Genomic DNA, 26,083 nt, shown 5'->3' with positions numbered 1-26,083 from the left:
TTTGCAACCAGTGTAAATTTTAATGTGGAGTAGTGTGATACGATGCTGTAATAACCAACCTAATCCCTATCACCAACCTCAGAACCATTCAAATACAGTGTTGGTAGCATAATCTGATGCAGGGGTCACCAATCTCGGTCCTGGAGGGCCGGTGTCCCTGCAGGGTTTAGCTCCAACTTGCCTCAAGACACCTGCCTGGGTGTTTCAAGTATACTTAGTAAGACCTTGATTAGCTCATTCAGGTGTGTTTGATTAGGGTTGGAGCTAAAATCTGCAGGACACCGGCCCTCCAGGAACAAGTTTGGTGACCCCTGATCTGATGGATTACAGTTTTTTACAGAATAACAAACACCACCACGAAGAGCGATGAGCATGCATATTTATTCAACTACAGCATAAGTTGCGAAAATGACATGAAACGCCAGTGCATCTTCATAAAGATGACCAGGCCAGACTTCATGTTTTGTACACCAATCATACACACAATTGTTACAGAATAATTCGACATACTACAAGCTATTCACTGGCTATTTACAACACAGTAGGCAATACGTAACCTATGGAGGAAATAAACGCGAGAGAGGAGAATTATTCAGATCAGAAACCAAAAAAGGAAACAGGAAGAGCCGAGAGCATGCAGTCGATATGCCGTAAAGCACTAAGGAAAGACTAGAGCAAGCTGGGGCGATCCCCATTGTAGTGGAAATAAACAATGAATGGAAGACTACGAAACTAATGTGGGCTTTCCAGTTGGTCTTTGAATTAGGATTGTTAAAAAGTATGTGAACTGGAAGCAAAGACAAAACTGCAAATACCAAGTGACGATATCATGCTACTTAAATTAATCACCCAAACGAACAAATAAACAATAAATAGAAAGCTTTTGGTGTTTATCCTAAAACTCGTTCAGAAAACCAGTTGCTATAGATGTCAATGGTTTGTTTGTTTTTTTCTTCGATGCTACATTTTTTGCGGTAGAAAATACATCGGAGGACCCGGTGTCGCTAAACGGATGATGCGTATTAGACATTCCCAGCTGGTGTAGGAAACAGCTGATGAGAAATCTGCCCTGGTTTATATACACACTATATAGACCGCCGTCAGCCTGGGACCGTGCGCAGCAGAATACAACAGCAACCACAGACGTCCTTCGTGTTTTCGCAGCGATGTTTCAAGTGTCTGGATGCGTCCTCGATGTATTTAAGGAACGAAAATCGTGAACTTCGCTCCCGCTTTGTATGCATGAGATCTACTATAGACCGAGTTCGCTACTGCCCGAAGTGACTAGTGCCAGGAACTGTAACTACTCCTTGAATTAAACCTTTACATTAAAGGGTAAATAGTGTTATTAATTGCAGTTTTGTGATTGCTCCGACCGTCTTGGATTTCTGAATTTCGCAAATAATCATCTTTGAGGAAAATGTTTGGCTCACAATTTACATTGGGTTCTTATTAGTTGGATTTACTAACATGGGATAATGATCAATACTAGTGTTACAGTGTTTAATAAAGGTGCAGTATGCAAGTTTGACTCTCAGTGCAAGACAAGTTCAGGTTTAATACGTTTTAATTTGATTCTAAAGCATTTCGTTGGAGTGCAGCGAGTGCACTATTCTGTGCATCTGAATGCCTGTATTTAAATGTTTCTGTCATGTTTCGTCTGGTGCAAACAGCCAAATTGCGTGTTGTTAGGACACGGGGTTACAATGTAACCTGCTCATTTAATGTTTACATTCGTAATATTTATATTATTTGCTAATTAATAACCACCTCATGTGGAACTCTGAATCTGCATCTCATTTCGGAGTCTGCTACTGTCCACCGGAGGTCGCATTTTGGTTGCGGACGCACACTTTGACAGCCTTTCTGAATGAATGAAATATGAGGTTTTCCACCAAGGCAACCAGGAGCGCTGAAATATAATTGGCTAAACTGGCAGTGGGCGGGTTAAAAGACCGAAACAAAGACAGACGTTCTGGCACGTAACGCACATTTTCAAAGCAGAATATCTGAATGTTCACTTAGCATGTTTGTTAAATATCTGCAAACATATTATGGGAGTCATAAACGTACATACAGCACCTTTAATATTAGTTCAACGTTCACTTTTAATTAATGCACTGCGAGTTAAAAACTAACAATGAAAGACTTTATTTTAACAAAGACTGTATACTGTAATAAATGTATTGATCGTTAATTACTAAGTTAGCATTAACTAATGCAACCTTACAGTAAAGTGTTACCATTATTTTTTATTTAAAGTAAAGAAACTAAAACGAAACGCCAACTCTTCAACAAATCTGTTTTTTTTTCTGTCCAATGAGAAAGCCACACAGAAACAACAAGGGGGGAATAAAGTCGATCCGATCCGAATTACGACAACCAGACAACAAAGAACCAACAACCTCCTTTCCGAACATGAAAGTATAAAACAAAACCCATCTGAGCTTCCTTACCAAGGAGCAGATTAAAGTCCAAAATAGCACCATTCATCAGTGTCTCAAATCCGTGGCAGCATCTCAGTCACTTACCACAAGGAAACAATGCGTCTGTACAGCTATTTCTATAGCACAACGTACATGATTACACTTTAATATACTGGCAAAGCAAACAAAAACGATCAAAATTAAAAAGCTAAACTGAAGCGAAATCCTACAAAATCAACCAATCAAAAAAAGATGAACTCTGTAGCTTTTTTTTAGTAACCGCATGAGAAGTGGGGACTCTTAGCCTTAGTAAATACTGTAAGGTGTGAGTTTTGACTGATGTCGATGCGTTTTAATGATGAAAACGACGTAGGAATGGAGGATCTGGGAGGGACATCTAAAGTGCTTGAGTCAGTGTGCCTGTTTTGGTAGTGAAATGACGTCACCAGCCGATCAACTAACAGAGGTGCGAGTTTTGATTTCAAATACTTCTTAGAGATTTCGAACTAAACAAAAATGGCAACAAAAAAGACATTCAATACTGCAGGGTTCCCACAGAATGTAAAGTCTGTGTGAAATCGAAATTTATAATGTTTATTTTGCTAGCTGGGTATTTAATCCATGCAATAATTTTTTTGTTTTGGTAATCTTCAATCAAATCTGATCATAGGGTTGTCACGATTCTGGAATTCGATACCAATCGGTATTTCTAGTCAGAGATCCATTCCCTGCAAACATCTGAGCAGAAATGACTGTGATTGGCTATGAAGGTCATCGGTTTACCTGTTTACTGAGCGTAAACATAGATACAGGGACACTGGAGCGTTTTAAAGCCATGAAGATCAGCTGGTTTGTTTATAAGCTGACATACAAGCGATCGCTGATGAATCTCGGCTTTAAAGCGCTCCAGTGTTCCTGTATCTGTGGTTGCACTCAGTAAACAGCGTTGAGTTCGGTGAACTGATGACCTTCATAGCCAATCAGAGTGATTTCTGTTGAGTACATGAACGGCAAATCAGAGCTGAATAAGAACATGTTCAAATGTTAGCGGGAACGTTAACGTTTTTAAAATTTCAGTACCGATTGGTATCGAATTCCAGTATCGTAACAATCCTATCTGATTATTTGGCTTCTGCGTTTTGACTGGCGGTTCTTTTGTTGACATCACCTTCAGAAACGATATTCTTAGCCACGCCCCTTTTGCCATTAGTTTGCTACAAGAAAATGCTGCGCAAAAAAGAAGCCCCGCCCCCTACTCAATATTCCGTTTTAGTTGGAAGTACATCAACATGCTCAAAAGTTTCAGCAACTTCTAATTCACGTGGACCTTTGCTTTAATTTAATACATTTTTCATGACTCCTTATGCAAATTTAATAAATTCCATGACAATTCCAGATCTATAAATGCTCATTTTTAGAATCGATTGCCGTTTCTATGGGAACCCTGACATCGGAATCGGCCTTCTAAAGAAAACACCGCTCGTGTTTCCCACATCGCATCATTACTGCATGAACACTGTTAAACATTGGTGGATTTTTTTTTTGTTTCGTGGTTTTTTACAGAGGTATGAAAGAGTCCAGCCATGCAAAGTAGAAGTGGACAAGTGGAAGACGTGCTGCTGCCGCCGCCACGAGGATCCCAGACCCTCGCAGTTTGCAAACACAGACATGTGAAGCTCCAGTCTGTCAGGTCTGTCTTGAGGTGCTTTTGTGTCTTTACTGCCGTTCCCTCCGAAGAGCATATCATCAAGGCTTAGAGTCCCAGGTTTTGTCTAAATGTTATTAATCACATAGATGAGGGAAGAGCCCCAGCATCATATTTCATCTGTACCGAACGCCAGAACCATACAAAATAAGGATATACATGATTTTGGGAAATAAAAAATAATATACACGGAGAATATGTTTCCCCCCCGAGGGCCGTTCTTTATCCCGCATCAGACAGAGGGAATGTGGATGTCTGGTGGACGTTCCTCCATGCTCCGGCGGGTTCAGGAACACAGCTGTCGGCTCTGAGGAAGCGAACACACAATAGATGGAAATCACCCATCGGGACGCTGTGAGGTCATCAAAACCCTCAGTTTACCAGGCCAATCCACCTACCTAATGGGATAGCCCATTGCTCCAGTTGGCGTCATCCTAAAAACGGGACCTGCAGGAGACAAAGAAAGAGTGTAGTTTTTAATATCATCACCAGTTTTAAAAAATTTAAGCGCTTTTATATTAGCCAAAAATGGTTTTACAAGTCTATTTACAAACCTAGGAATTGGCCCTAATATGATATTGTTGCCATTGACCATATTTGGAAGGGTCATGAATATTAATGAGCTCATGTTAGTGCCTTATGCTCACTCTCTCACAGGTTATATGCATAAATGTGCACAAAACACTAACATTCCACAGTCTATATGTGTTTGCTGCCTCATTACAAAACACACGTCTAAGTATTAAACTAAGTAAAGATACATAGGAGAACTTTTGCCTATTCAAAGAGGCACTGAATACATGTATAATCCGTGTATAATGCTTTCTAACAAATTGAGATGAGATGCTTTGTGGTCATGCATGGCTGCCTGCTTCACAAAACTCTTTACGTATTCCTTAAAACCTGTGAGATTTTCAAAATTAGAGTCCCAAGTAAAAAATAAGCAAAAACTGATCATTGTTGTGATCTCAATAGGAAATTTATGTATGCGTGCATGTATGTGTTAGTGTTTTCATGATACTGGAATTTGACTTGGAAATGATACCTTGAAACAAATATCAATATTCGATACCATTTTCGATACTGTGAGGAATAATGAAATATTGATATTCTGTGGCCTCACAACATGAAGGTCTCTGGTTTGAGCCCTGGCTGGGTCAGTTGGCATTTCTCTGTGATGTTTGTATGTTCTCCCCGTGTTGGCGTGGGGTTCCTCTGGGTGCTCTGATTTCCCCCACAGTCTAAACACATATGCTATAGGTGAACTGGGTAAGCTAAATTGTCCATAGTGTAGGTGTGTATGTCCTGGTTCTCCAGATTGGGGGTTGAGCGTTGGACTAATGACCCACCTAGTAAAAAATTTGATGTTTGAAACGCCAGCATGGTGCGGCTAAATATCAACTTCGATATAAATGGCCCTAAGGGTGAGTATATATAAATTTTTAATCTTCTATTTTTCTCATACAAGATAAATTTTTATATATATATATATATATATATATATATATATATATATATATATATATATATATATATATATATATATATATATATATATATATATATATATATATATATATATATATTCATATATATGATTAAAATGCTGAATTTGTTATCTCTACAGCGATACAATTTGATTAATGCAAGCTAAAATGACTAGATAATGTGTTTGTATCAACTAAAACAATGAAGTCAGTAAGTATGCATTACACTGGAAGTCAAACACATCACCCTAAAAGACCAAACTTAAGATAAATAAGACACCTTATATTAAACTTTGAGATAAAATGTGGTTTTGTAACTTGGGTTACCACACCATGAAGAAAAGTTGAAATTATCAAATATTTAAGCTTATTATTATTATTATTTCTTGATCCTGTCACACTGAATGACCTCTAACAAGTCAACTCTAAAGCCCGCTGGTTATTTCAATAAAGAAAATAAAAAGGCACAGTACTTTAAAGGGGACCTAATCACTTTTATAAGGGGTTTAAACGCAGTTGTGCGGCAGCAGTCTATGGATATAACCAGCTTCTAATGATAAAAATGTTTTCATTTTATTTGTTATAATCACACTTGATGTAAACAGTCTGCAGGATCACTTTGATTGACATTCTCCCTCTGTACGCGTCATCAGAGGGGGAAAGCCCCGCCCACTAGTGACCGTCTCTCCCTCATTAGCATAGGATGTTAGACTTGTTTTTGAGCCTGCAGCTCTGCTGACATGTGGGCATCTGTAGCTCCGCCTACTTTTAAAGAGTTCAATCTCATTTGAATTTAAAGCGACAGTAACCAAAACGTCACACTATTAGGATCAAAGCCTGAAAGGAGCCATTTCAGAAAACATTATCTGTGTGGTATTTTAAGCTGAAACTTCACATACACACTCATAAGGACATCAGACTTATTTAACCTTGTAAAAAAGGACATAATAGGTCCCCTTTAATCCAACAGAAAACAAATATATATAATTTAAAATGAGTAGTTATGAAATTTTACAATAAAAACACGTCAAAATGTCCTGCTTAATTCAACTTTTTACTAAATAAAAACAATATTAATAAGTGGAAACTGAATGGGATTCACCTTTCCCCTTCCACAACCAGAATAATATTAGAATTTTGTTAGACGCATTCATAATGTGTAATAAATTTCAGGTCATAATCTCTAAAGCTCTGAAGGAAGCGTCATCCTCCCACATTCCTGCTGAGTCAGACGATGACGGAAAAAAAAAACCTATCTGATATTCTCGGTGCAAGCCTGCAACATGCACCACCGCCAGGCCGCTCACACAAACACAACGCCACATACAACAACGCAACACTCATTTCTCTTTCCTTAAGTAAATGCACATGGCTGCAATAGTGGAGCCAGGCACCTGCCTCCCATTCCGCTTCCCTGACTGCAGCTTGGAGCGTTTCCAAATCCAGTCAAACGAGGTCACATTTTCCCCCGCCTCATCCCGCCATACTGAGCGCGCATGAACCCGATGAACCCCTCCATCCGCCTGCTGCAGAACAGAGCGATTTTGTGGAAACACGCCCCTGCTGACATGCCAAGCATACTCTATTCTGCACTGTTTGCCCCATTAGACGTCTGCTGATGTTTGTATATACAGTGCTCAGCATAAACACTTCTGAAAACGTACACTTTCATCCATTGCTCAGTGATTACAGCCAATAATTGTAAACAAAATGATTTATTAAACCGTTATGAGCATTAAAATAAGAATAGAATAGATATAATGCATTTAAATACAAATTACTAACATGCAAACTACAAAACCTCAACTAAATTTGAGATTTTTAATGTTTATTTTGATTTTATTAGATTATTAAAATGTTACTTTATATTATCACCCAACATATTCATTTGGGTGTGCTAATTTTTAGACGATAAGCTTTAGTTTTTTATTGGATCAGCTCCAATTTTGGGTGTATATGCACAAATATATTACTGTAAAGCATCTTATAGAAAATATTAATTTAAAAGAGAGATCATTTACGCTGAGCACTAGCATATACACACATAAATATGACATTTTCTCAATATATAATTGATTTAATAAAACGAGAACCTAAAATTAAGCATAACTGCATGCATTAATCAAGCATAACTGCATGCATTAATCAAGCAGAATTGCATGCATACCAATTTCATGCAATGAGTCTTGTGATCAAATGTCTGAAATGGCACATTAATCATTTCTCATGGCTTGCAGAAGCGGATCTGCATGATGCTGAAATAACTGTGACAGCACAGGAGACACGTCTCCACCAATGCCCGTATGCATGACTTCATCTTTGTGTCTAAATTTAGGACTGTGCCATGATTGCAACTGCTTTGGAGCTCCCCAGACAGTCCCGATCTTTGGGAGAAATGTGGTTTTCCTGCTTAGAGGACGCAGCATTCTGGCTCTGCTGAATGGGGTGGAAATGAAAGAGGGGGGGAAAACGACACCTTGTCCTAACATGAACCGAGAAATGAGTCTGGCATCCAAAGACTGCAAATGATGTCTGCTTTTTCCACCTCGGACTCAATGAATATTAACAACATCTCACTGTAACAGTGCAATGCTAAAACATGCTGAAGTTTCTTATGGCCAACCTTAATAACCCAGCTTATGCTTTAAAGCTTGTGTGTGTGTGTGTAGGTGGCAGACTGGGGGAATACAGTCAGTCTGTGTGTGTGTGTCTGGGTACAAATGGTACATTCAGTTCTTGCAGTAGGCTCCTGATCTCATCTCTCCAGCAGTTTTCTGTCGTTTATTAAACTGAATCTAGCAGATCAAGTTGAGACTTTCCTGTTCATCAGCAGACAGAACAAAGGAGGCGCTGCTGGGATGTATCAGCACATCTAGTGTGGCACTTTCGTTATTTCTGCTTTTCGGTTTTAACACCAGCTCTCCTCGCTTTCTGTGAGCTGTGTGCAGTTTCGGAGTTAGAAAAACACAATATCTTCAGTTCGAGCAGTGCTAAAAGACTCATTGGCTAGCATTAAACAACTCCCTATTAGCCTAAGCCGACTAGAATGTGTGTTTTTGAACTTTTGGCGAATGTGTGAAGGTTTACTTACTGGTAAAGGCTTTGTTCTTGTCCTGTCGCTGTGAAGTTGCTGCTGGAAAAGGCGTCTGTGGACGAACGCGGAGCCGAGCGGCAGCCTTGCGGGGCTCGGACTCCCCATACAAGGCTGCCGGACTGGAGCTCAGCCTCTTCCACTGGCTGACTGCATGTAATTCAACAGAGAGCTAATTTTGACCGTGCTGGACCGGGGCCAAGCCCCCCATTCCGGCTCTGCACTGCAGTTCGGTTCAGACAGACCGTTGATTACCCGACGGTGGGCGGGGTTGTGAGGCTCCGCCCCTTCTGCGTGCGGCGGCAGCATTGGGTGGTAAATCCAGGGTTGCCAAGTCCGCTGAAATTGACTATTTTAAAGGGATAGTTCACCCAAAAATGAAACTCTGTCATGATCAGTGGTGGTTGAGTTACTTTAAAAAAGTAACTGATTACAAATTACTAATCACTACAGAAAGATTGTAATCTGATTACAGTACTAATTACTTAATGTAAAAAGTAATCAGATTACTAATTACTATAAAGTTACTTTTAAAACATGTAAATTATACCTATAATGAATAAAAAATATTCTGCAGCTCTTTCAGTAGTTTAATATTCACTGGAAAACATTACAATGGGTTGGTCACAGCAGCTTGACATATTCAAAAGACTTAAAATTCTCTCATCATTCACTTGTTTCAAACCTGTTTGTCATTTTTTTAACACAAAAGAAGACATTTAGAAGAAAACTGGATACCTGTAACCATCCATAGCATGTAAAAGCACTGCAGTGTTTGGGTGTTCTGTGTTTCTCTGAGGTAATTAGTCTACCGAAATGTGTAAGCTGATCGGTCAGTTCTTTTCACGTGATTTGCGGTTTTCATCTGGGTGTTCCTGGAAAGCAAGCATACACAATATGCGCTTCCAATATGTGCACGCAAGCCGCACACCTCCATTGGAAATAACGAACTAAAGACATGATATGCGAACGGACCCATAAGCACCTACACTTATGAAAATACCTTCACTCCCGATCCTGCACAAAAATCCAATTCGGCCTGTTTAGGCTGAGTTAAACCGCCGTGTTTTTGAGTGCCATTGTCCTATTGGTGACGAGTATTGTCGTCGAATGCTTTCGATTCAAGTGCTTGAAGAAGTTGCTGGTCGAGTTAAAAGCAGTCGAAAGTTCTTTATGGCTCGTTTCCACTGACTGGTACGGTACGGTACGGTTCGGTTTGGTACGGGTCACCTTTATCAGGCTTGCGTTTCCACTAACAAGAGTACCCTTTTGGTGGGCGTGGTGTACGACAGAAAGTTTCAGTCGACGTCATTCTCGCTCGAGGAAATGTCTACAATAAAGCTGTACGGGTCACTTACATATCATATGAGAAGCACTTCTCACAACACAGATGCTTTACACACATAAATACGTGTGTAGAAATGTTTATTACTAACTTTTCAATGAACATGAGTTGATTATAACTGCAGATCAATGACAGTGTGAAACAGCCTACTGCAACGTCTGTAATTATATTAAATAACTAAATAAATGAACATATATAAACACATACAGCCCCTTACAGTCTCTGATATGTTCCCAACTACAGAAGAACACACACAGCAGATATTTTCATCAGTATTTAGGTTCAAAACTACACAAAATATAGCCTACAGTCAATGAAAACCTCTCATCTGTGTCTGTAATCTTCAGCAGCACATGTAGCCTCTGTTAGACAGTAATTCAGTCACTCTGAGTTCATATTATTCCATAAGGTGAAGATAATAAGTTAGTTAATCATGGCATTTTGTTCATGTTTGCTGAATAATAATGTGCTCCTTTTTTTCCGGCTTCTCCTTTGTTTCTTCACGCTTCACTCTCGCGTTTGTCAGTGTCTGACAGGATCGGGTTTCAGAAGCACGTCAATAATCAAGCGCAGGTTATTATCATCATCTCAAGAAGTGTGTTATTTCAGATATAATGTTAGACGCGCGCGAGCGCTAGCAAGAAAGCAAAATCGCTCGCGCCTCAGACTGCCTCGTAAAAAACTACGGGGCACAGGGTAAATCTGCTCTTCTTCTTGGCTTTGTGGCTGTTCATCCAGACGACGACAAGGTTTGTTTGAGCCCAGATCGACCATGGCTCATTATTATATGTATTTATAATTCCGCTAAAAATTCTCGCTGTGTATTTCAAACATGGCGGGCTTTTTCTTTTCATTCTGGCTTGTTGCGTAAGCGAATGACGTATCTCTGTAAACCAATAGCATTCAGCTGCGCGTGTGGCTCCGCCTTTTGGTACACTTTCTCGTGTTTGATACCCTTTCGATAGGGTGCTGAAAAAGTGGTACGGTACGGTTCGGTTCGGTACGCTTTTTGACAGTGGAAACGGCCATAAAAGCGTACCAAACCAAACTGTACCGTACCACTCAGTGGAAACGGGCCATTAGAGACTGAATTTCACAGCAGTATTTTTGTTTTTACACTCAATGAAATTAAAGTAATGTCTGTATTTCCACTTGAAGAAGCAAACACTCTCGTCAGCAACCATTTCAGCTTTCGTTCTCCAGCAGTTTAAAAGTGCATGCTTTTGCAGCAGAAAATGTGATTTAAAGAAAGCATTTTTATTCTTCTAAAAACTCTATTTGTAACGTAAGTAACGCAATCACGCTGACTTTAGTACCTGTAAACAAATTACACAAATTTAAAATGTAATTCGTCACATTACTGCGTTTCCCAAAAATGTAATTAGAATACAGTAACATGTAACTGTGGAACGCATTACACCCAACTCTCGTCGTGTCTTACTCTGCATTTACTTGTGTCAACTTTTATATATTTTTTTATTCTTATTTAAACACGGAAAATGATCATTTGAAAAATTCTAAAAAACATGTAAACATTGAATCCCATATTATTTGTTTTTCCTATACTATGGATGTCAATGTTAAAGTCTGCATGAACCGGAAGCTTTTTTTTTTCGTATTGTAAAGCAGTTCCCTGAGAAATGGAATATTTAATGAGTAAACAGTGTGCATGGCTTGTCTGTTTTTTACTGCAAGCTTATTGGATGTAGTAAAGTAGGCATTTCATTCAGAAAGATGGGGAAAAGGGTTTGAGGAGAGTTAATAAAACCTAACAGACTCCTGCTCACCATTTCTGTTTGTTTTCATAGTGCTGACAGTTGGAGGGGGCGTGGTTAAGTATGTTAGCCACGCCCAATACCTCAGACAGACCTAATCTGAGAATTTAACTGAAAAAAGAAACAGGAAGTGCATTTTCAGATTTCAATTTTAGATTACAAGTGCAAACTGCTTTTTTCTTAATGACGCACAGATGAATTGTTTACCACAAACTAGAGATACGTCATGTGTACTTTAAAGGTTTTCAACTTTCTTTGAAATATCTTATGTTGTGTTCAACAGAAACTTATAAAGGTTTGGAAACACTTGCAGGAGAGTAAATTTTCATTTTGGGGTGAACGATCCCTTTGAAGAATAAATGATTCGGATGTTGCTGTTGATGTCCTTCCTAAACAAACAGAATATTGAGTAGGGGGCGGGGCTTTCTATTTTGTGCATCATTCCCTCATAGCAACCGCGTTCTTGTTGAGAGCGGTCTTGATTGGGCAATAGGTAATTTTGGAAGAGTTTTGATTGGCCATTGCATTAATTTTGTTGAGAATATCTGGCAACCCTTGTCCAATATCACAAAAGAGCGCAGTGAGGGCGCTCGGTGGCCCAGAACACTGAATCTCCCATTGAAATGCATTCACATGTTAGGGTGTTTTAAATCCTTTTAAATTCTATGACATCTAGTCTTTTAGATATGTTAGAAAAGATACATTATCTGAAATAAATATTTTTAAAAAATCCGCTCATGCAATTTTTAATAATTTTTTTTCTTAACTATTTTAATATTTGTTCATTTTAACATATATGTCAAGTAAACACTTACAAATGGGATTTTTCCATTTTTATGACCATGCCATCTCTTTAACAAACATTCATCAGGGGTCGCCACAGTGGAATAAACCACCAACTATTCCAGCATATTTTTTATGCAGTGGATGTCCTTCCAGCTGCAATCCAGTACCGGGAAACACCCATACACACTCATTCACACACACATGCACTACAGCAAATTTAGTCGATTCGATTCACCTATTGCGCATGTGTTTGGACTGTGGGGGAAACCGGAGCACCCGGAGGAAACCCACACCAACACGGGGAGAACATGCAAACAGAAATGCCAACTGAACCAGCTGGGACTCGAACCAGCAACCTTCTTGCTGTGAGGTGACATTGAGCCACCATGTCGCCCTCTTCAACAACAGTTTACCCTAATTTAACCCTATCGCACATGCCATATTAGGAAAATTATATGACACTTTAGCCCCACCCATTTAGTGAAGAAGGATGTGATTCTGTCCAATGAGAGCACAGCAAAGAGCATGAGGTTCAAATTAATTGAAGGACAGCTGAAGTTACTACTATGCATATTTAGATAAAACAATCAATGATCAGCTGAAACAATAAACAAACCAAACCAAGTCACATTTCTCAGGTAAAGACATGTATTAATTTGCATTGGTTTATTAAATTAATACACTTTATGACAGAAATTAGTCTTATTATACTGTCTCTGTTGCCACCTTGTGGATGAACAACGTCATCAGTCTTAGCTCAATGACAGTATAATGGCCGCTGACGTGCGGTCTCTCAGAAGTTTAGCTCCAGTTTATAATCTAGCGGCTGTTTATAATCTAGCTCCTGTTTATCTAACCAACCTTCTGTCTCGCTACAATCCAACCCACTCTTTAAGATCTCAAAACTCAGGGCTTCTGGTAGTACCTAGAATAGCAAAGTCAAGTAAAGGAGGTCGAGCCTTCACATGTATGGCTCCTAAACTCTGGAATAGCCTTCCTGATAATGTCCGAAGCTCAGACACACTCTCTCAGTTCAAAACTAGATTAAAGACCTTTCTTTTTAGTAAAGCATACACTCAGTGCATCACTTAGTGTGATACATGAATGTGCTCCACGCAGGTTTCTGCATCTCGTTTATATACACTAGCAGCTACGCTAATTATTCTCTTTATTCTCTATTTCCACCTGGGGATACTCATCCCGAGGCCCTCAGAGACTATGCAGCGCCACTGATGCGATCCAAGACCAGCGACGAGACGATCCCAAGGTTTCCATAATCCTGGACCAGGCCGTATCCTGAGCAGCTACTGTGGTGGTCATGGAGGAGTGGAAAGCATGAGACTGATTCCTGTGACGCTCCAGGGACAGACGAGTCTCGGTGACGTCCAGCGTTCTCCAGCCTCCAGCACCCAGACTGCAGCTCTGGACAAGACGTTTGGCCAGTGGAGAAATGGTCGTGCACAATTGAGCCTGGTTTCTCGAGATTTTTTTTAAATCTTCACTTTCGCCAATTGGTATTTTTTTCCGCTGTTGCCACTGGCTTGCATGCTTCAGGATCTATAGAGCTGCGCATCGATAAATTTGCTCTTCAGTGTTTGGACTCTCAGCTGTGAATATTAAACCACACTGGACTGAGCTAAACTGAACTGAACTTAAACTCTGAAAACTGGACGGACACTGCTTTAATTCACTATGATCTTTTATGTGAAGCTGCTTTGACACAATCTACATTGTAAAAGCGCTATACAAATAAATATTTGAAACAGGCACTATCCTTATAAATAAACTGCATAGTTGCAATCTAAATGACTACATTCTCGACTAAAAGGCCTCAAAAATACATTACGTTGTCCAACAGCTGCAATATTTGTCAAACTGTAGAGTGTCCTCTGCTTGTTGCTGTATGTGGGTGGAGTAATACACAAGGGTGAAAGGTGAAGAGGCTGGTCGAGTGCTGTTACTGGCAGAATATCACATGTCTATCAGCCAATCAGATTCAAGAAACAGACAGAACAGTTGTATATATATATATATATATATAACACCACAAATGACCACTCAAAGCCACATTCATTACGAATATAAACATCTTGTATATAAACCTAGCTCAACCCGAACTGCACAACACTATCCTTAAACCATCCCCACAGTCGCGTGACCCACAGACTGACTCCTAAATTAGTCAAATACTGAATCTCCGGGGTCAGCATTTTCCTGCAGAGCTCCTGGTAGTGCTGGTCAATGTCGGTCCTCAGGTTGTAGCCCAATATCGAGGCCTTCCCGAGCGGCTGCCAGGGCTTCATGTGTGTGTCCGTGATGTCTTTAGCCTCCACAGCTCTTCCTCCATCAATGCAGATCGCCTCCATCTCCGCGTTTCTCCTGCGCAGCTCCTTCACATGCTCCTCCATCCGCCTTTTCCCATACGCCTCCACACGCGCCCAGAAAGTGTTGTTGAAGTGCTGGTAAAGCTGCCAGTCTGCGCCGTTCCATTGGCGAGCTTGAGTCCTCAGCTCCGGGCTCATAGGAGATACAGACGAAACACTTCTAGCGTTGAGCTTGAAAAACATCAAGTCGTCCATCTGCCAGCGCAAAGCGTCTTTCAGCAGGATGAGCGACTCCTCGAAATAATCGGAGATCAACACCAGCTGAAAGCGCTTTTCAATGTACTCGATGCCCTGTCGAACTCTCGGATCATCAGACTTTAGATTATTCTCAAAGCCAAAGTCGAAAAACTGAAGATTCTTGAGGTAGAAAGCGTTAATTCCCGTCGGGTTGAAGTATTGGTTTGGATTGCGGAGGAATTCCTTAAATTGGTTTTCTCCTGGGATTCTCCATGTCTGCGGGATGTAGCCTTTGTAGTAGTGAAAGGACGACTCAAAAAGCTCTGCGGGATCTCGTAGGATGGTGAAGAAAAAGGCGTCCGCTGGGAGGAGCTTCTCCACTTCTGGTGCATTGAAACGCATGTGATTGCAGACGATGTTATAGCACATGCCCGGCTGGTAGCTCTTTACTTGAGTTCGGAAGAAGCTGGAGGGGTAGAAGAAGTCGTTGCGGCCGTCGGGGAGGGCGAATTTCAGCTGGTGCTTTTCTCCGAAGCGCAGGAGGATGTTCATGAGAGTGCTGCTGGCCGTTTTGTGGGTCTTCATGAACATCAGATTGACTTTAGGTGTGCAGGACCTGTGCTCTTGAAGAGTTCTCCGGGAACCGTTCCACGTGTCGCTGTTTGGTGCACATGGAGCCAGAGAAACACTGAAGACAGAGAAATGAAACAGAAACACAATCTCTGACCTTGGTTTTGAAGACAAAAACACATTTATGTAACATTTAAAGGCTTAACTAGGTTAATTGGGTTAACTAGGCAGGTTAGGGTAAATAGGCAAGTTATTGTATTACGATGGTTTGGTCTGTAGACTATCTAAAAACATATAGCTTAACTTCCCTCTCATCCGCGTCACACTCGGCAGCAAACCGCCCCAGTGCATGCTGAAGGTCCATGTTCAATGGAGCCAACTGAAGAACATCGTCTGCGAATAACAGAGATGAAATCCAGTGGTTCCCGAACCGGACCCCCTCCAGCCCAAGGCTGCACCTTAAAATTCTGTCCGTAAAAATAAATTATGAACAAAATTGGTGACAAGGGGCAGCCCTGCCGGAGTCCAACATGCACTGGAAACAAGTCTGACTTATTGCCGACAATCCGAACCAGATTCCTACTCTGTTCATACAGGGACAAGACGGCCCTTAACAGAGCGCCTCTGACCCCATACTCCCCAAGCACCCTCCACAGAATGCCAGCCAAACAAAAAGAAATAAAGAAAGAAAACTTGCTCCTGTTAAAATATTATAGGACATACTGTGAAAGAATGCATTTGTTCTGTTGAACAGCACTTGGGAAATATTTGAAACAATTTGAACGATGATTATTATTAAAGTGCACCTATGGTAAAAAATCTACTTTTCAAGCTGTTTGGACAGCCATATGTGCATGTATGGTGTATAGAGCGTCATATTTTGGTGATATAAGCACACCCAGTGCTTTTTTTTCAATTTAACAACATAAAAACGGTGGACCAATTGGAGCTGTTTTCAAATCGACCGCAACTTTACATAGGAGAGCGGTCCCCCCGCCCACCAATATTGATTCATATCCTCAGTTTGTTGATTCACGTCCGCCATTTTCAGCGTGAGTCGAAGCGATATCACTAAAGGAACACGCTAGCTCTATTTTTAGATGCGAGGCTCATTGGGCTCAACACAAGATCAATATTCTCCACATTATCGCTCTAATGGGAATTATTGGTTGTATCTTTAGGTAGGTTTGCAAACATGTGTACTTCTCATTGAGTCTACCTTATACTTCAGCCGTTTGCATTTCTCGCGATCCCAGAAGCTCCCTGTGATCTTAACTAGCATGCGTTTTAGAGATCTAAACATCGGTTTCTATCAGGATACACTCAAGTCGACGGCTGGGCGCCGCGGACCGCTGCAGAAACCTATGATTAGAATTCAAAAATGCGTGGCGCGATGATTCGGGACACTTCATGTTTCTGCCGCGCCACAGAGAGTGTCTGGTGTGCCGTGTCGCGGCTTCGAGCGGCGCATCCGGTGCCTCAGTCAAAGTTAATTCAGTGTGCGTGGTTATTAGTTTCTGTGTACAAGCTCGGCACTTGAAACTAGCACACAGTTGGCTGTAAAACTGTACAAAGACACAAATAATTTTGTACTCTCTGCTTGGTCTGTGTCCGAGTCGTACATGTACGACTGAATGGTGATCCTCTCACTCCTTCTCTGTCTGCCTGTCAGACTCTGTTGCAAACACAGAGCAGGTGAGCTCATGGCTCCGCCCCCTTGTTACGTTGGCGGGAAGCCGAAACTAATTTACATGTGAAGCAACACACCCATAAATCAGCGAGCTGTGGACACGCCCCCAACATGACACTTTTTAACACATTATAATAAACAAATCTGAATTGTGTTTTAAACTGAACCTAAACTGGCACACTCAGAACAACCAGAATATTAATATTACATCAGAAAAAAAGAGGTAAACTAGGTGCCCTTTAAAATAATTTTGCCTTCAGTGTAAGTTGTAGCTTATTCCAGCATAAACTGAAAAAATGACATTGATAAATGTATGGGTTTCATGCAAAATCCTGTCATTTACATTGAAATACTAGAGTAAATATCCAGACAATCACAGTGTGACATCACAGCCGATGACATTTGGTTTGTTTTGTACACTCTGACATTTTGTACATTCCAACTTCATTATTTAACATTAGCTGCAGTATTTCAGTGTCATTTGTGTTACCTAACGCTGATCGTGGGATTTGTTCATATTTTATGATTAAGCAACTTTCAGTAAGCGCTGATTCATCATGAGGTTTTCTGTATCAACACCTGTCTTGTCATGATGGTTATCATCAGCATATAGGTAAAGAGCAGATTCAGTTCCAGGATGGAAAATTACTTCATTTAATGAAAAACATGTTGATACAAGCCGGTAATACTGGAGACATTGTGGCAGCATTTTCTACACTCCATTTCTGGCAACCTCAGCTGATTTTCATTCATTCGTTTTCATTTTCATTCATATCAGGGGTCGGTCACCACAGTGGAATGAACCGCCAACTATTTCAGCGTAAGTTTTACACAGCAGATACCTTTCCAGCTACAACCCAGTATTGGGAAACACCCACACACACTCATACACTACGGCCAATTCACCTATAGCGCATGTGTTTGGACTTACTTTGAGTAATATTTACAACAGATATTTTTACTCGCACTACATTTTTAGGCAGGTGATGGTACTTTTACTTGAGTATGATTTTTCAGGAGTCTTTCCACCACTGACTATAACATTTTCCAAATCTGTCCTAATACAAGCAAGAATTGGTGTTGTTCAATAGTTTTAGGACTAAGGTGGTGATCCACTTCAAATGTTGACTATATATATATAATATATATATGTGTGTTTTGTCTGCATACCTGTGTGTTGCCAGGAGGGTCGGTGCAGTATAGGAGTAGAAACCCATGATGCAAATCACAAAAGCTCCCAAAAACAACTTCTGCGTCCGTCGTTTGGCTCGGGTCCCCATCTGATCCACTCTCCCACACTCTCTTGCTCTCCCTAAAATGCAATTGTATACAAACAAATGAGAGCACTTAGTGGCTGGCTGTTTAAACCACTGAGACTAGTCTGATATGACTGATTACCCTTTGACTGACTGCCAATTTGTCAAACCAGTTCTTCAGTGATTGGTCATGCATCATGATGCCTTTATCACATATTTGCTCACTGGAAATGTGTTTAGAGGAAATGATTTGCAAAACAAATTCCCTCACTGTCTGTCTATCTCTGTGTGTGATGAGGCGCAGGGGTTTGGGGTTTTGCGGGGTACACGTGCAAAGCCTAATTTAACAAGTCCTCTGCAGGCTCATTGGAGGAGAATATGGTGCTGGGTTGGAAGGCCATCCGGTGTGTAAAACCAGAATATGTGATATGCCAGAATAGTTAATGGTTCATATATATATATATATATATATATATATATATATATATATATATATATATATATGGTCAGCAACAATACTCAGGTAGGCTGTGGCGTTGACACGATGCTCAATTGGTACTAATGGGCCCAAAGTGTGCCAAGAAAATCTCCCCCACACCATTACACCACCACCACCAGCCTGAATCGTTAATACAAGGCAGGATGGATCCATGCTTTCATGTTGTTGACGCCAAAATTCTGAGCCGAGCATCCGAATGTGGCAGCAGAAATGGAGACTCATCAGACCAGGCAACGTTTCTCCAATCTTCTATTGTCCAGTTTTGGTGAGCCTGTGTGAATTGTAGCCTCAGTTTCCTGTTCTTAGCTGACAAGAGTGGCACCCGGTGTGGTCTTCTGCTGCTGTAGCCCATCCGCCTCAAGGTTGGACGTGTTGTGTGTTCAGAGATGCTCTTCTGCAGACCTCGGTTGTAACGAGTGCTTATTTGAGTTACTGTTGCCTTTCTATCGGCTGAAACCAGCCTGGCCATTCTCCTCTGACCTCTGGCATCAACAAGGCATTTGCGCCCACAGAACTGGCACTCACTGGATATTTCCTCTTTGTTGGACCATTCTCTGTAAACCCTAGAGATGGTTGTGCGTGAAAATCCCAGTAGATCAGCAGTTTCTGAAATACACAGACCAGCCCGTCTGGCACCCGCAACCATGTCACGTAGAAAGTCACTTAAATCCCCTTTCTTCCCCATTCTGATGCTCGCTTTGAACTGCAGTAGATCGTCTGCCATATGATTGGCCGATTAGAAATTTGCGTTAAAGAGCAGTTGGACAGGTGTACCTAATAAAGTATATTTGCTATAGTGTTTTGTGAAGCAGCAAGGTTGTTGCTTATGTGCTTATGTGCTGGTTGTTGCTATATATATATATATATATATATATATATATATATATATATATATATATATATATATATATATATATATATATATATATATCCAAAGGCAGCAGTGCTCATGATGGACATTAGAGGGCACTACGTCTTACATATTTGTTTGTCTTTTGGATTTCAGATCCCCAGATCCTTTACTCATTTGGTTTGAGTCATTGTAATGAGCTGTGTATCATTAACCTGTTTAGTTTTGTGTGTACTTAAGCCTCTTGTGTGGCCAGATTTTGCTTTGCAGTCCTGTTGGCTCGTCTGTTTGTGTTGTTTCCTTGCCTCTTTAAAGTGTTTGTCTAGTTTTGCTTAGAAGTTTTGTCCTGCTGCTTTGCTTGTCATAAACATGATTACCTTTGGGAATGAAAATAAAGCTGCAATTGGATCTTCAACCACAGTGATTAGCCCCTACTTATGTGATGTGTGTGTGTGTGTGTGTGTGTGTGTGTGTGTTAAGACTGTTTGAGAAATTCGAGAACTGTGTGAAAAAAAACTTTGACATCATAATTGTATTTAGTTATTTTAATAATTAAACATGGGGTGACACGGTGGCTCAGTAGTTAGTACTGTCACCTCACAACAAGAAAGTCGCTGGTTCGAGTCCCAGCTGGGCCAGTTGGCGTTTCTGTGTGGAGTTTGCATGTTCTCCCCGTGTTGCCGTAGGTTTCCTCCAGGTGCTCCGGTTTCCCCCACAGTCCAAACACATGCGCTATAGGTGAATTGATAAACTAAATTGGCCGTAGTGTTTGAGTGTGTGAATAAGTGTGTATGGGTTTTTCCCAGTACTGGGTTGCGGCCGGAAGGGCATCCGCTGTGTAAACCATCTGCTGGAATAGTTGGTGATTCATTCCGCTGTGGTTACACCTGATAAATAAGGGACTATAGGATAATAAGGAAAATAAATGAGTGAAGAATTAAATACTTCACTTAAAAAGTTCCTCATTAACACCTACTCACTGATTAAACTACATCTACAGATGTAATATAATCCAGATAAGTTTGTACAAACTGACATTGATCTTTAGGGTGTACTCACACTAGGTACAGTTGCCTTGATCCGTGCTGAAGCACGATTGTCCCCCCTCCCCTCTCTCCCGACAGCCTGTACTCACACTGCAAGAGAAGCGCTCTCGCTCAGCACCATGGCGATTGCTTTAGCTATATAGTTTAGTCATTTGGGATGCAGTGAAACGCAGTCAAATATTATGCTGTGCAGATCCAAACTTTTGACACTCATGATCATAAAATTCCTCGTGCTGCAGGTATTAGGAGGTTTTCTGAAGGTGCAGCTGATGTGCAGTGATGGGTTTGCGTCTTTAATAAACTATGACAGTTCACGTTCATTGAACAGTAAGAATGATTAATAAATCCATATGAAACAGTCCCTTAAAAGTGACGGTTTGCATTCACACTACAAGCGTACTGCGACAAAACCCAATTGACCCAGGCTCTGGCGCACCTCTTTCAGTTGGGCATGGGCCGGCCAACTGAACCACGCCCAATTCAGAGCAGAAAACCAACTAGGAATCGTATAGCATTCGAATAGCATAGTGTGAGTGCACCCTTAATAAATCTGTCAATACATCCAAAACATCTGCTTTACAATGTCGTCCACCATGTTAACTGAATTGGTCATATGACTGTGCCACATGACTAAAATCCATCATAATTTTCTAAAGCCTCCATTTTCAGTCCACATTGCAACATGAAGACAGTGTTTTCAAATTTATCCACTGTTTTCAAACAGATACGTTTTTGATTTCCAAAAAATGCCATCTTGGTGAAGACAGAAGAGAAAAATATGCGTTTTAAACTAACTAGTGTGGACATGGTCTTTTATATGTCATTGTGAATTGTGTATGTTCATTGATTGCACATTCCACAAGTAAGAGCAGGCTTGTGAAGGTTTAATTAGCAGAATAATAATACAGCTTTAAGTATTGCAATGCACAACACTGTGAGTGACATATCCGAGTCAAAAAAGGCCAGATTGTTGATGCGCGTCTTGCTGAAGCATCTGTGGCCAAGACAGCAAGTCTGTGTGATGATCAAGAACCACAATATCCAGGCTAATGTTAGCAAACCACCAAGAAGAAGAACCACATCCAACAGGAGTAACTGTGGACGCGATAAGAAACTGTCTGAAAGAGACGTCCCCAGTTTTATCCAAAAAACATAACATCACAGCTGCTCAAATGTGCATCTCAACTCTCCTGTTTCCACCAAGACTGTTCGTCTGTGTACATGGCCGGCTGCTATAGCCAAACCTTTAGTTGCTCCTGCCAATGCCAAAACATCAGTTTCAACAGTGCCAGCAGTGGAAATCTTGATCTGTGGACAATGTGAAACATGTATTGTTCTCTGATGAGTCCACCTTCACTGTCTTTCCCACACCCAGGAGAGTTACGGTGTGGAGAAGCCCCAAAGAAGTGTACCACCCAGACTGTTGAATCCCAGAGTGAAGCATGTGGAGGGGAGATCAGTGATAATTTGGGCTGCAATATCATGGCATTCCCTATAGCCCAAATACTTGTTCTAGATAGGTACGTCACTGCCAAGGACTACCCAACCATTCAGGAGAACCATGTGACCCAATGGGTCAAACATTGTCTCCTGAAGGCATTGACGTGTACCAGGATGATAACGCACCATCACACACAGAAAGACTGGTGACAGAGTGGTTTGATGAACATGAAAGTGAAGTTGAACATCCTCTATGGTCTGCACAGTCACCAGATCTACATATTATTGAGCACTTTGGGCTGTTTTGGAGGAGCGCGTCAGGAAAGGTTTTTTCCACCAGCATTGTAGTGACTTGAGCACTATTCTGAAGAAGAATGACTTGTGTCAGTCATTCCCAAAATGAATTGATACTGTATTGGCTGCAAAATGAGGCCCTACACCATACTAATAAATTATTGTGCTTTAAAACCAGAACTTTAAGTTTCAGTTATATATATATATATAAATATATATAGAGGGTGGGCCATTTATATGGATACACCATAATAAAATGGGAACGGTTGGTGATATTAACGTCCTCTTTGTGGCACATTACTATATGTAAGGGGGCAAAATTATCAAGATGGGTGGTGACCATGGTGGCCATTTTGAAGTCGCCATCTTGGATTCAACTTTTGTTTTTTCAATAGGAAGAGGGTCATGTGACACATCAAATTTATTGGGAATTTCATGAGTAATCCATTGGTGTGCTTGGTTTTAACGTAAGTTTATTCTTTCATGAGCCCCCTCACATATAATAATGTGCCACAAACAGTACGTTAATATCACTAACCACTCTCATTTTATTAAGGTGCATCCATATAAATGGCCCACCCTGTATATATATATATATATATATATATATATATATATATATATATATATATATATATATATATATATATGTGTGTGTGTGTGTGTGTGTGTGTGTGTGTGTGTGTGTGTGTGTGTATATATACCAGTAGATGGCTGTAATACACTATTTTCACAGAATATACTTTATCTATTCTCAAGCTGCACCACTATTTGCTGGATAAGGTAGTGTACTACTGGAAAATCTGCATTGTGAGCTACTGAAAAAATGCAGTTACACTAGTAGAGCTAATAAAATCAACTCGCCGCTTTTAAAACTCCATTTACAATATGACTGTATTATAAATATAGCACACACCCTGTATAGCTTACATGCTCCTAAATAAGCAGTGGCTCAGTAGAGCTGGACTCCTTTCTGAAGTCTATAAGCTCATATCTTTATACTCGATCAGCTGGCAGAGGAGAAAGTACTCACTGGTAAAAATATAGAAGAAACTTTAAGATCAGATTACTGGAAGGACGTGAGTGACATACTGTACATAAAGTCTTATGTATTTTACATAAAACATTAATAAAACCTTGTGATTTACAACAAATGAACTCAAATCTTCACATATATTAAATAAAGTATAAAACAATGCAATAAATAAACTGAAAACAAAATAAAGTTAGCATTTCAGAATGGGAATTTGAGCATTATTGCATTACAGGAGCCACCTTAGGGACATTTATAAGTAGCATAATCATGAATATTTTATGAGTAACAATTGATTTATGTTTTTAAAGCGTGAAGTAACACTCTAACATTTGTAGAAAGGTGTTTTTAGGAACTATAGTTTGTATGGAAACTGTTTCTTACTTTGTGTTTACACCCCAAACAGGCGTATGCCAGTGTTTGTAAGTACAACTCTTGTTTCAAAGTTTAGCCTTAATCTCCAGCAAAACATTTCAGCCATCTTTAAATAACAGTACTATCATATATATGTTACATGATGCCAGTAAAGCATAACAAGTATTAGTAATAAGTATATACTTAAATCAAAGCGTAAACTAAAACCATCTTAGCATTTTCTACGAATTTAAAGAATCGTAAAGTTCGTAAAATCATATATATGACCGGATATTAATCTGTTTTAGTCATGAATAGCTGAATAGCAAGACAAATCAGACGTGCGGTTAAATAAAACACTTTCTTCAATAATGTTGATTTAACCTGTGATCATATGATGAAATACACTGCAAAAAATCTGTTTTGGGCTCATCTCTAGTTCAGATATCTAAATATTTAGCATTTTTGGACAGGTTAAAAATGTTGGTTTGTTTTCAGATATAATTAATCCAAATGAAGTGAGTTTCCCATTAATATAGCACAATAATCTGGCAACGGAGCAGGCAAAATGATTTAACCTGTGATCATATGATGAAATACACTGCAAAAAATCTGTTTTGGACTCATCTCTAGTTCAGATATCTAAATATTTAGCATTTTTGGACAGGTTAAAAATGTTGGTTTGTTTTCAGAAATAATTAATCCAAATGAAGTGAGTTTCCCATTAATACTAGCACAATAATCTGGCAACGTAGCAAGCAAAATAATCTTGCTTTTCCTTTTGACATATGATTATTTAGCTTGATTTTGACTCATGATTTCTGAAATCAAAAGTTTGTTGTCTTGATTTCTGAAATCAAATACTGTCATCTAGAAAAAGCTTCTTGATTTAGGAATTTTTAGATATCTGGACTAGAAACAAGACAAAAGCTCATAAGTGTATTCTTGTATTTATTATATGAACGCTGTATTAACTAGACAGATTTAAGCAGTGAATGCCTACCTGATCAGTTTTTGTTAAAGCGGTACTGCATTACCACAGTAAATATCCCCAAATCTTCTGCCTTGTCTGACATGCTCATTCCAGTGCCGTATAGACATCCATTAAAATGACGGACATCTGCATTCATGCCTACAGCATTCATGTCTCCTCATTCACGTCCACCATTCATGGGAACCTGTCCTACGAGTGCGAGAGAAACACACACTTCACTTTTCCTTGAATGGGGCGGGATCTGTTATAGTGTCCGATGTCTGGAGGTAGTTCAGTTTCTGTATGTATAAAGCGGTGGAAGGTCACACCTAATGGATCTGGGTGAAAAGCTGAGCCTGACCTTGATCTCTGTTCCTGAATTTGTAGGGGAATTGTCAGACGGTGAGTTTCTATGAACACACTGCAATAAAAATAACATGCTTTTCTTATTTAGGGTTTTTGTTTTGCAATTTTTTTTTAAAAGTTTGTTTACATGACTTATTTAAAACGAGCCGAATCAACATAATTCTTACGTTTTTTTTGTAGAATCTTAATTGTTTTATGTCCAGTCCACTTAAATTTGTAAAAACGAATAAAAATGCACTGCAAAAATGATATTTGATGTTCGTTCAAATTAATTTTTGATGTTTTATAAACAAATTTTAGAGCATCACGTGGTTATAAATGACCATGGCTTGTCCCGTATTAACAATCACGCGATCAACCAATCAGATGATTCCAAACGCACATAAATAGTCTGCTCACATTACCTCAGTCGTTTTCGATTTTGAAGAATCGCCCCATCAACCCTGACTCCTTCCCCTCTTCTCCTAGCTAAATATCAGTAGAGTTCTCAAGACTTTCCTGAGCCCAGACTCTCCTCTCTCTCCTGACTAAAACAG

General features: G+C 40.0%; 1 protein-coding gene and 1 long non-coding RNA gene across 2 annotated transcripts; both read right to left on the bottom strand.

Annotated features, from left to right (window-relative positions):
* Positions 1–365: 365 nt before the first annotated feature.
* On the bottom strand, positions 366–8,973 carry LOC130235888 (uncharacterized). Its single transcript, XR_008838426.1, has 3 exons — positions 8,710–8,973; positions 4,530–4,578; positions 366–4,438 (listed from the first exon to the last, which is right to left on the bottom strand). It is a non-coding gene; the product is annotated as an uncharacterized LOC130235888 (long non-coding RNA).
* A 3,811-nt stretch (positions 8,974–12,784) lies between these two features.
* gal3st1b (galactose-3-O-sulfotransferase 1b) lies at positions 12,785–25,399 on the bottom strand. Its single transcript, XM_056466820.1, has 3 exons — positions 25,212–25,399; positions 18,607–18,748; positions 12,785–15,864 (listed from the first exon to the last, which is right to left on the bottom strand). The coding sequence occupies exons 2-3, from the start codon at positions 18,714–18,716 to the stop codon at positions 14,718–14,720; spliced, it is 1,257 nt and encodes a 418-aa protein (XP_056322795.1). The 5' UTR covers positions 18,717–18,748; positions 25,212–25,399; the 3' UTR covers positions 12,785–14,717.
* Between the last annotated feature and the right edge of the window lie 684 nt (positions 25,400–26,083).

This window comes from Danio aesculapii, chromosome 10, assembly GCF_903798145.1.
Source record: "Danio aesculapii chromosome 10, fDanAes4.1, whole genome shotgun sequence".
NCBI classification, from domain to species: domain Eukaryota; kingdom Metazoa; phylum Chordata; class Actinopteri; order Cypriniformes; family Danionidae; genus Danio; species Danio aesculapii.
This window is presented reverse-complemented; position numbering and strand designations above follow the sequence as displayed.

Bases quoted from the DNA above. Each gene is read 5' to 3' on its own strand.
- gal3st1b (XM_056466820.1), bottom strand. From the start codon at position 18,716: ATGGGGACCCGAGCCAAACGACGGACGCAGAAGTTGTTTTTGGGAGCT. The intron at 15,865-18,606 runs GTATGCAGACAA...CTCTGTCTTCAG, and splicing joins ACCCTCCTGGCAACACACAG to TGTTTCTCTGGCTCCATGTG.